Genomic DNA, 12,370 nt, shown 5'->3' on the forward strand with positions numbered 1-12,370 from the left:
GGAGGGAGGCGGGGAGAATGTATTACAGGGGAAGGAGGGAGGCGGGGAGAATGAATTAGAGGGGAAGGAGGGAGGCGGGGAGAATGAATTAGAGGGGAAGGAGGGAGGCGGGGAGAATGAATTAGAGGGGAAGGAGGGAGGCGGGGAGAATGAATTACAGGGGAAGGAGGGAGGCGGGGAGAATGAATTACAGGGGAAGGAGGGAGAATGAATTACAGGGGAAGGAGGGAGAATGAATTACAGGGGAAGGAGGGAGAATGAATTACAGGGGAAGGAGGGTGGCAGGGAGAATGAATTACAGGGGAAGGAGGGAGGCGGGGAGAATGAATTACAGGGGAAGGAGGGAGGCGGGGAGAATGAATTACAGGGGAAGGAGGGAGGCGGGGAGAATGAATTACAGGGGAAGGAGGGAGGCAGGGAGAATGGATTACAGGGGAAGGAGGGAGGCGGGGAGAATGAATTACAGGGGAAGGAGGGAGAATGAATTACAGGGGAAGGAGGGTGGCAGGGAGAATGAATTACAGGGGAAGGAGGGTGGCAGGGAGAATGAATTACAGGGGAAGGAGGGAGGCGGGGCGAATGAATTACAGGGGAAGGAGGGAGGCGGGGAGAATGAATTACAGGGGAAGGAGGGAGAATGAATTACAGGGGAAGGAGGGTGGCAGGGAGAATGAATTACAGGGGAAGGAGGGAGGCGGGGTGAATAAATTACAGGGGAAGGAGGGAGGCAGGGAGAATGAGTTACAGGGGAAGGAGGGAGGCGGGGAGAATGAATTACAGGGAGACTGAATTACAGGGGAAGGATGGAGGCGGGGAGAATGAATTACAGGGGAAGGAGGGAGGCGGGGAGAATGAATTAGAGGGGAAGGAGGGAGGCGGGGAGAATGAATTAGAGGGGAAGGAGGGAGGCGGGGAGAATGAATTACAGGGGAAGGAGGGAGGCGGGAGAATGAATTACAGGGGAAGGAGGGAGAATGAATTACAGGGGAAGGAGGGAGAATGAATTACAGGGGAAGGAGGGTGGCAGGGAGAATGAATTACAGGGGAAGGAGGGTGGCAGGGAGAATGAATTACAGGGGAAGGAGGGAGGCGGGGAGAATGAATTACAGGGGAAGGAGGGAGAATGAATTACAGGGGAAGGAGGGTGGCAGGGAGAATGAATTACAGGGGAAGGAGGGTGGCAGGGAGAATGAATTACAGGGGATGGAGGGAGAGAGGGAGAAGGAATTACAGGGGAAGAAGGGAGACAAAGTTAGGAGCTTGGCAGACAATAAAATGACAGGAGATGGAAGTGGTAGTGAATGAACTGCAGGGTGGGGGGAGGCACAATGAATTACTGGTGGTGAGAAGAGGAAAGATAATGAATTACGGGGAGGTAGGAATGAATTACAATGGATGAGGAGACTGGTGGAGAAATGTATTACAAGCAATTGGTGTGCGTTTGGATGTGGGGGGAGGGGGTTACAATATATACAGACGTTCTCTAATATTAACATAATTATCTACTGTCAGACTGAAATCAACAATAGTTGTGTTCAATACATTAGCAGCAATGTCTGGTTACATATAAATCTGATGGTTTCTGCGAATGTGTAGGACGGATCTTGCGTTATCGCTCGCAGCATCTGGGGGGTGTAGTTAGGGGGGGGGGGCAACTGGCATCGTTCTCGAAAACAGGAGTGTGCCACCCCCTGTTATGTGAGCATGCCAGGCCCTGGGTCTGCGTCGTCAGAAGCAGCCTTCCCGGCTGTCCAGATCCTGTGGCCAGTCTGAGTGAGCTTCAGCTTCCGCAGACTGACCGAGGGCTTCTACCTTCATGAGTCGCAACCAATGGGTGCGATGGTGTTCCGATGCTGCATCCTCAGACGCAGCACTCTGATCTCACAGATGCATGAAGGAGGCATCTATCTCCTGCGCTTCCCTGTGGCTGTGCAATTCCATACAAATCGGAATCAGGCCCAACGTACAGTAACACACTATATATTTCATTCATCATGTAGCAGATAACAGAAACAAGCAGAACAGTAATATAATTAGCAGGAGCCCCCAAAGTGTGTGACTGTAGTGGATTTTCCTAGTGTATCACGTCATTGGCGAGTTCTGAAGAAAGCCTCCAGGAGAACCACGTTTTCAGCTCTGCAGGAGTCCTGAGCTCACTGACTTCATCGGCTGGTAAATGGGATGAGATCCCTCTTATCCTCAGGTCTGAGGCCCCACTGGAAACCACTCTCAAATGCAGGAGGTGAAAAGTAACATTAGGAGAGGCAGAATACAGCTCATGATCATTAAGAGGCCCCGAGGGGCTGCGTCACTGCCAGGATAATGTGAGCTGATTTTCACCATACAAATTCCTTTACCAGGCCTCTTGAATGACTGTTAGCCAGAGTCAGTATTAGGGCAGCAGGAAACCCTTTGCCTAAACTGTAATCATTAAACTTCAGTCTGATTGCGTCACTGCACCACCTAGTGGTGGAAAGATAAAATACTGCTACATATTATTATCATCATCATCATTACTATTATTACTATTGCACCACAAGGGGTCTGCAGCGCCTTACAAAGCACATAAACAAACAGTATGAACAAAACAAGAAGAAAAAAATATTTACAGTATAAAACATGGACAAGAACATGAACAAGGTTTATAAACATCAGCAGTCGTAAAACCCAAATAAGCAGCATCGGCTGAGGGCACAGTTTTGGTGTTGGTCTGGACAGTGGGGAGGAGTAAAGGAGTAAGTGAGGGAAAGAAGAACATGAGGGAGCTGTTCTTGCGAGCTTACTTTCTAAGGGGGGGGGGGGGGGGGGGGCAGACAGACAGAGGTGACACAGGAGAGAGATAGTGAGCGAGGAGCATAGAGCGTCAGGATGAGAGCTGGAAGGCTGCCATAAAGTAGTGTACTGTATGTTAAGAGCCCGTTTAAAGCTCTGTGGAGAGTTGGAGAGTCTGATAGGGAGAGAGTTCCTGTGGTAGGGAGCAGCACAGACAAAATCATGGAGACGAGAGTGGAAGTTATCAGTTGGGGGGAGAGGTGGCATTTGTTTGTGGAGTGAAGTGAACAGGTGGGAGTGTACAGCACATTAGAATGTATAACAATATAATGAATTACTTAAGCAAAGGGAATTCATGTATATACAAATGCATTGCTAAAGGGATGACAGCTTTAAAATATCAGCTTCATATGGGACATGGAAATACTGGGGCAGATGTATTAAGCCTGGAGAAGTGATAAAGCAATGGTAAGTGGAAGGTAATAATGCACCAGCCAATCAGCTCCTGTCAATTTACATATTGGAGCTGACTGGCTGGTGCGTTATCATCTTGTACTTATCACTGCTTTATCACTTCTCCAGGCTTAATAAATCTGCCCCACAGTTCTCTAAATGTGCACCAGCCCATAGTGAATTGCAGATATGATTTCAGGGCTATTTTTGGGCCGGAATGCTCCGGGAAACGCTGTTCCTAAAGGTCTCTTCTAAAATGACATCACCAGGAATGGCATTCCGGAATATCTGCGGCCCGGCCTGGCACTTCCCCATTGCTGCTGCCTCTGCGTCCCGTTTCTGTGAGCCTGCCTGAGGGGAGGAGAGTGCAGCGCTTCTCTCCTTCCCCTCGCTGTGTCCCGCCTTCAGTGCCCAACCAAAGCTTGCACACCGGCAGCGATGGACCCTGATTGGCTACATGTTACAAATATCTGTGGGAGACGGGACACATCGAGGGGAAGGAAAGATGCGCACTGAGCTCTCCTCCCCTCAGGCAGGCTCACAGACAGGAGACGTGGAGGCAGCAGCAAGAGGGGTGAGCATTACTACTGGGGGCTATGTGTAACTGGCACTACTGGGGGCTATGTGTGACTGGCACTACTGGGGGCTATGTGTAACTGGCACTACTGGGGGCTGTGTGTAACTGGCACTACTGGGGGCTGTGTGTGACTGGCACTACTGGGGGCTGTGTGTGACTGGCACTACTGGGGGCTGTGTGTGACTGGCACTACTGGGGGCTGTGTGTAACTGGCACTACTGGGGGCTATGTGTGACTGGCACTACTGGGGGCTATGTGTGACTGGCACTACTGGGGGCTATGTGTGACTGGCACTACTGGGGGCTATGTGTGACTGGCACTACTGGGGGCTATGTGTGACTGGCACTACTGGGGGCTATGTGTGACTGGCACTACTGGGGGCTGTGTGTGACTGGCACTACTGGGGGCTGTGTGTGACTGGCACTACTGGGGGCTGTGTGTGACTGGCACTACTGGGGGCTATGTGTAACTGGCACTACTGGGGGCTGTGTGTGACTGGCACTACTGGGGGCTGTGTGTAACTGGCACTACTGGGGGCTATGTGTAACTGGCACTACTGGGGGCTATGTGTAACTGGCACTACTGGGGGCTATGTGTAACTGGCACTACTGGGGGCTATGTGTAATTGGCACTACTGGGGGCTATGTGTAACTGGCACTACTGGGGGCTATGTGTAATTGGCACTACTGGGGGCTATGTGTAATTGGCACTACTGGGGGCTGTGTGTAACTGGCACTACTGGGGGCTGTGTGTAACTGGCACTACTGGGGGCTGTGTGTAACTGGCACTACTGGGGGCTGTGTGTGACTGGCACTACTGGGGGCTACGTGTGACTGGAACTACTGGGGGCTACGTGTAACTGGCACTACTGGGGGCTACGTGTAACTGGCACTACTGGGGGCTACGTGTAACTGGCACTACTGGGGGCTACGTGTAACAGGCACTACTGGGGGCTACGTGTAACAGGCACTACTGGGGGCTACGTGTAACAGGCACTACTGGGGGCTACGTGTAACAGGCACTACTGGGGGCTACGTGTAACAGGCTCTACTGGGGGCTACGTGTAACTGGCACTACTGGGGGCTACGTGTAACTGGCACTACTGGGGGCTACGTGTAACTGGCACTACTGGGGGCTACGTGTAACTGGCACTACTGGGGGCTACGTGTGACTGGCACTACTGGGGGCTACGTGTGACTGGCACTACTGGGGGCTACGTGTTACTGGCACTACTGGGGGCTATGTGTAACTGGCACTACTGGGGGCTATGTGTAACTGGCACTACTGGGGGCTATGTGTAACTGGCACTACTGGGGGCTGTGTGTAACTGGCACTACTGGGGGCTATGTGTAACTGGCACTACTGGGGGCTATGTGTAACTGGCACTACTGGGGGCTATGTGTAACTGGCACTACTGGGGGCTATGTGTAACTGGCACTACTGGGGGCATTGTGTAACTGGCACTACTGGGGGCTATGTGTAACTGGCACTACTGGGGGCTATGTGTAACTGGCACTACTGGGGGCTATGTGTAACTGGCACTACTGGGGGCTATGTGTAACTGGCACTACTGGGGGCATTATGTGTTTAAAAAAAAAAAGTTTATGCACCAATTGATGATCCGCCTCTTTCGTAGCTCCACCGACATCACCACCCACAGTACCTAAACCTATTTTCCTACACAAATAGCACTGCCAATAATTATTGCGCTCCAAACCTTGGGGGTCATTCCGAGTTGCTCGCTCGTTATTTTTTTCTCGCAACGGAGCGATTAGTCACTAATGCGCATGCACAATGTCCGCAGTGCGACTGCGCCAAGTAAATTTGCTATGCAGTTAGGTATTTTACTCACGGCATTACAAGGTTTTTTCTTCGTTCTGGTGATCGTAATGTGATTGACAGGAAGTGGGTGTTTCTGGGCGGAAACTGGCCGTTTTATGGGAGTGTGTGAAAAAACGCTACCGTTTCTGGGAAAAACGCGGTAGTGGCTGGAGAAACGGAGGAGTGTCTGGGCGAACGCTGGGTGTGTTTGTGACGTCAAACCAGGAACGACAAGCACTGAACTGATCGCACTGGAAGAGTAAGTCTCGAGCTACTCAGAAACTGCACAGAGAAGTCTTTTCGCAATATTGCGAATCTTTCGTTCGCAATTTTGATAAGCGAAGATTCACTCCCAGTAGGCGGCGGCTTAGCGTGTGCAAAGCTGCTAAAAGCAGCTTGCGAGCGAACAACTCGGAATGACCCCCCTTATCCACTTCTGAGACAAAGCCTATAGTGCCGCCATTATCCAGCTGCGGGGAGTTTCCATGTGTGGACGGGGAGGAGTATATGTATGAAGGAACATAGACATCCTTTATGTACTAGGCAGAGTATGAGGACCCCACAGAAACAAAGGCTGGCAGTAGCCTGTATTCCACAAGTAATAGGACTGTAGGGATCAGACACCCCGACACTCTGCTGGTACCATGGGCAGCTGAAGGCTTACAGGCAGCGCCATAGCATCTCATAGGCGCCCTGTGCTGGCAGACTCCACCCCCTGCATGACGTCCAACAACAAGCGCCAGGGGGTGGGAGGAAACGCACCCGGCAGCTTTCTATATGTGGCAAGGTGCAACCTAAAGCAGCCTGCCAGCTGTACACGCGCACCATCCGGACAGCAACCGTGCCGCCCGCTCGGCCTTGCCCTATTTATGACTCTGTGAACGGGATCTGCCACCACTGACAATGGGTAATATCGGGAAGGTAAAACAGCAAAATGTAAATAAATCTAAATCTATTCATTATCAGCCGTTCTGGTCTCATACATGGGGTCAGAGGAAACTTTATGCAGCGCTATGTATGCTATAGAAAGACGCACGTTTATGGAAGCTTACTGGGCACATTAGTAAGGTAGAACATCATGTGACCGGATGCTCCTGTCCGGCCCCCAGCACTGGACTGCAGGTTGTTAGGCTGATGTATGGTCGACTCCAATACAAAAGACCAATACATTCTAACATTCTTATCCACTTAACTGACTATTTTTTTCCCCCGAGACTACCGCGTCACTGCTGGGCGTCCAGGACACGCAGCAGGAGCAGCACACAACGAGAGCATCGCGTCGCATGTGATGCGTCATGGCCAGGTAACGTACTCCTGGCTCCGGTTGTCTTACATGCGACTATGCCAGGCAGGTGGTAAAAAGGGTCACACATTTTTCACCTAAAGACAACTTTAATTTATTGGATCACGCGGCTTTTACAGAACACATTGCTTTTTCTTCCCGGCTCCTATCTGTGCTTTTCAGCTGTATATTTATACAGAACACGCACCATTCACTGCCATATGGGACATGATGTAACGCTCGTGCTCTTTGAGATTATATCATTTTATCCAGACAGCAGCTCTGTGTCGTATACAAGGGCAACTGAAACTACTAGAAAGCACAGAGGGAGGCTAGAAAGAACAAGCAATATATTACAAGCTGTAGGAAGGAATGTACACACCATAAATGAAAGACATTGTCAGACAACCTCCCAGTTACCTGTGACAGACTCCTACCTTACAATATAACGGATATCTGTAGAACATTGCGCTACTTACTGGACTTCTTCACCAGCGAAATCAAACACTTTAGTAATGGTCACTTTCTTGGACGCCGGCGCGGTCTCTGCATCTTGTTCTGAAGACACATTGGAATCCTCGGGTTTCTCCGACTGCGTCTAAGTGACAAGAGAAATGTCAGTAACGATAGCATACGTGAGCAGAGTGTTATGCATGTGACCAAATGCCAACGCTGGAACGCCTTATAGTAACACATAAGGTCCGGCATCTTCCTTTCATTAGTATTGTTTTTTAGGTTTTTGGTTTTTAAATATGGTCTGGAATGTGATATAATACTCAGTTACATTATTTGGGGATGGGACTTTCTAGCAACACTATAAAATGATGGACTCAGTACATAACAGTGCCAGGGCTAGTCTCAGCGAATCCCCGGTGTGTAAGTGTGCGTCTGATTGCACACGGTGTGGGGCGCCCCCTCTTTCAGCAGCTAGAGATGCTTGCTGCGTCTTTGGCTTCAACAGACGGTGGCACCATGGAAACTTACACTAGCCCCATGCAAGGTGGAGATTCTCCGTCAGAGTATGCCTCTAATGTGAGCAACTACACAACTGTGTCTGCAAACACTTCAGCGACACCCCATAACACGCCCATAGGACGCATGCATCTAAATAGCCACTTCCCAGTCACCGCCCAGCACATGTACAACACATTTCTTTTTTGTGTAAACTGTTTTTTATTAAGTAAAGCAGCAGACAAAACATTACAGCAATACTTTCCCAAAAATAAAGAAGGAGGGACAAAAACATCACATATCATATATGTCAGTCCAATATACATAAAGCGCCCAGAGTAGAAAAATAATTTGTCTGCATCGCTTACAACATCAAAACTTACAAATGAGAAACATTTTAACAAAAAAGTATAGGAAAATGGGAAAGAGGAAAAAGAGAGAGAAGAGAAGAAGAAAAAAGAAAAAGAGAGGGAAAATTAAGACGGGTAGAGTCAGGTGTGAGAGTCTGCACAGTAGGGACAGGTTGTTTGGGGGACGGGGGGGAGGGGATCTCCACCATTTGAGGGTTTGAGCCATATTAAAGAGACATCATAATCGAGATATGAATATGGATATGAATATGAGAAGGGTTATGTCGTCATATAGGACCGATACAGAGGTGTGTCTTTAAAGTCGTACCAGGGAAACCAAATAGCTATAAAGTTAACGGTTTTCCCGGATGAGAAGGTCTTCCATATCTAAAAAGTAATCGACCTTTGAGATCCATAATTTAATCGAGGGTGGTGAGGTGGATCTCCAAAGGAGTGGAACAACCGCTTTTGCTGCGTTGCTAAGGTGTCTAAACAGTGAATGTTTGTAGGAGTGTGTTCCCGTGGGGGTGTGATTGAGGAGCCAAAAACCTGGGTCTTTCGGGATCTTATCTCCCACTATCTGTTCGGTGCATTTAAAAGCCTCTGCCCAAAATGGGGTTATGAGAGGGCAGTCCCACCAAAATAAGAATTTACTTACCGATAATTCGATTTCTCATAGTCCGTAGTGGATGCTGGGACTCCGTAAGGACCATGGGGAATAGCGGCTCCGCAGGAGACTGGGCACAAAAGTAAAAGCTTGAACTAGCTGGTGTGCACTGGCTCCTCCCCCTATGACCCTCCTCCAAGCCTCAGTTAGGATACTGTGCCCGGACGAGCGTACATAATAAGGAAGGATATTGAATCCCGGGTAAGACTCATACCAGCCACACCAATCACACCGTACAACCTGTGATCTGAACCCAGTTAACAGTATGATAAACGAAGGAGCCTCTGAAAAGATGGCTCACAACAATAATAACCCGAATTTTGTAACAATAACTATATACAAGTATTGCAGACAATCCGCACTTGGGATGGGCGCCCAGCATCCACTACGGACTATGAGAAATAGAATTATCGGTAAGTAAATTCTTATTTTCTCTAACGTCCTAAGTGGATGCTGGGACTCCGTAAGGACCATGGGGATTATACCAAAGCTCCCAAACGGGCGGGAGAGTGCGGATGACTCTGCAGCACCGAATGAGAGAACTCCAGGTCCTCCTTAGCCAGGGTATCAAATTTGTAGAATTTAGCAAACGTGTTTGCCCCTGACCAAGTAGCTGCTCGGCAAAGTTGTAAAGCCGAGACCCCTCGGGCAGCCGCCCAAGATGAGCCCACCTTCCTTGTGGAATGGGCTTTTACAGATTTTGGCTGTGGCAGGCCTGCCACAGAATGTGCAAGCTAAATTGTACTACAAATCCAACGAGCAATCGTCTGCTTAGAAGCAGGAGCACCCAGCTTGTTGGGTGCATACAGGATAAACAGCGAGTCAGATTTCCTGACTCCAGCCGTCCTGGAAATATATATTTTCAGGGCCCTGACGACGTCCAGTAACTTGGAGTCCTCCAAGTCCCTAGTAGCCGCAGGCACCACAATAGGCTGGTTCACGTGAAACGCTGAAACCACCTTTGGGAGAAATTGAGGACGAGTCCTCAATTCTGCCCTATCCGTGTGAAAAATCAGGTAAGGGCTTTTATAAGATAAAGCCGCCAATTCTGAGACACGCCTGGCTGAAGCCAGGGCTAACAGCATTACCACCTTCCATGTGAGATATTTTAATTCCACAGTGGTGAGTGGTTCAAACCAATGTGATTTTAGGAACCCCAAAACCACATTGAGATCCCAAGGTGCCACCGGGGGCACAAAAGGAGGCTGTATATGCAGTACCCCTTTGACAAACGTCTGGACTTCAGGCACTTAAGCCAGTTCTTTTTGGAAGAAAATCGACAGGGCCGAAATTTGAACCTTAATGGACCCTAATTTTAGGCCCATAGACAGTCCTGTTTGCAGGAAATGTAGGAAGCAACCCAGTTGAAATTCCTCTGTAGGGGCCTCTTTGGCCTCACACCACGCAACATATTTTCGCCAAATGCGGTGATAATGTTTCGCGGTTACATCCTTCCTGGCCTTTATCAGGGTAGGGATGACTTCTTCTGGAATGCCTTTTTCCTTCAGGATCCGGCGTTCAACCGCCATGCCGTCAAACGCAGCCGCGGTAAGTCTTGGAACAGACAAGGTCCCTGCTGGAGCAGGTCCTTTCTTAGAGGTAGAGGCCACGGGTCCTCCGTGAGCATCTCTTGAAGTTCCGGGTACCAAGTCCTTCTTGGCCAATCCGGAACCACGAGTATAGTTCTTACTCCTCTCCTTTTTATGATTTTCAGTACTTTTGGTATGAGAGGCAGAGGAGGGAACACATACACTGACTGGTACACCCATGGTGTTACCAGAGCGTCCACCGCTATTGCCTGAGGGTCCCTTGACCTGGCGCAATATCTGTCTAGTTTTTTGTTGAGACGGGACGCCATCATGTCCACCTTTGGTTTTTCCCAACGGTTTACCATCTCTTGGAAGACTTCTGGATGAAGTCCCCACTCCCCCGGGTGAAGGTCGTGTCTGCTGAGGAAGTCCGCTTCCCAGTTGTCCACTCCCGGAATGAACACTGCTGACAGTGCTATCACATGATTCTCCGCCCAGCGAAGAATCCTCGCAGCTTCTGCCATCGCCCTCCTGCTTCTCGTGCCGCCCTGTCTGTTTACGTGGGCGACTGACGTGATGTTGTCCGATTGGATCAATACCGCCTGACCCTGAAGCAGGGGTTTTGCTTGACTTAGGGCATTGTAAATGGCCCTTAGTTCCAGAATGTTTATATGAAGAGATGTTTCCATGCTTGACCACAAGCCCTGGAAATTTTGTCCCTGTGTGACTGCTCCCCAGCCTCTCAGGCTGGCATCTGTGGTCACCAGGATCCAATCCTGAATGCCGAATCTGCGGCCCTCTAGTAGATGAGCACTCTGCAGCCACCACAGAAGAGACACCCTTGTCCTTGGCGACAGGGTTATCCGCTGATGCATCTGAAGATGCGATCCGGACCATTTTTCCAGAAGATCCCACTGAAACGTTCTTGCATGGAATCTTCCGAATGGAATCGCTTCGTAAGAAGCCACCATTTTTCCCAGGACCCTCGTGCACTGATGCACTGACACCTGGCCTGGTTTTAGGAGATTCCTGACTAGCTCGGATAACTCCCTGGCCTTCTCCTCTGGGAGAAACACCTTTTTCTGGACTGTGTCCAGAATCATTCCTAGGAACAGGAGACGTGTCGTTGGAATCAGCTGCGATTTTGGAATATTTAGAATCCACCCGTGCTGACGTAACACTAACTGAGATAGTGCTACTCAGACTTCTAACTGTTCCCTGGACCTTGCCCTTATCAGGAGATCGTCCAAGTAAGGGATAATTAAAACGCCTTTTCTTCGAAGAAGAATCATCATTTCGGCCATTACCTTGGTAAAGACCCGAGGTGCCGTGGACAATCCAAACGGCAGCGTCTGAAACTGATGACAGTTTTGTACTACAAACCTGAGGTACCCTTGGTGAGAAGGGTAGATTGGGACGTGGAGATAAGCATCTTTGATGTCCAGAGACACCATATAGTCCCCTTCTTCCAGGTTTGCTATCACTGCTCTGAGTGACTCCATCTTGAATTTGAACCTCTTTATGTAAGTGTTCAAGGATTTTAGATTTAAAATTGGTCTCACCGAGCCGTCCGGCTTCGGTACCACAAACAGCGTGGAATAATACCCCTTTCCCTGTTGTAGGAGAGGTACCTTGATTATCACCTGCTGGGAATACAGCTTGTGAATGGCTTCCAAAACTGCCTCCCTGTCGGAGGGAGACTTTGGTAGAGCAGACTTCAGGAACCGGCGAGGGGGAGACGTCTCGAATTCCAGTTTGTACCCCTGTGATACTACCTGCAGAATCCAGGGGTCCACTTGCGAGTGAGCCCACTGCGCGTTGAAATTTTTGAGACGGGCCCCCACCGTGTCCGACTCCGCTTGTAAAGCCCCAGCGTCATGCTGAAGACTTGGCAGAAGCAGAGGAGGGCTTCTGCTCCTGGGAAGAGGCTGCCTGGTGCAGTCTTTTTCCTCTTCCTCTGCCCCGGGG

General features: G+C 49.7%; 1 protein-coding gene across 1 annotated transcript in view; it reads right to left on the minus strand.

The window, feature by feature from the left end:
• The window catches only part of CFDP1 (craniofacial development protein 1), a 51,861-nt gene that overhangs the window by 23,253 nt on the left and 16,238 nt on the right, over positions 1–12,370 (minus strand). Inside the window, exon 4 of the mRNA XM_063945750.1 lies at positions 7,385–7,503. Within this exon, the coding sequence (XP_063801820.1) occupies positions 7,385–7,503 (119 nt within the window). The remainder of the gene's footprint in view (positions 1–7,384; positions 7,504–12,370) is intronic.

This window comes from Pseudophryne corroboree, chromosome 11 (genome assembly GCF_028390025.1).
Source record: "Pseudophryne corroboree isolate aPseCor3 chromosome 11, aPseCor3.hap2, whole genome shotgun sequence".
Taxonomy (NCBI): Eukaryota; Metazoa; Chordata; class Amphibia; order Anura; family Myobatrachidae; genus Pseudophryne; species Pseudophryne corroboree.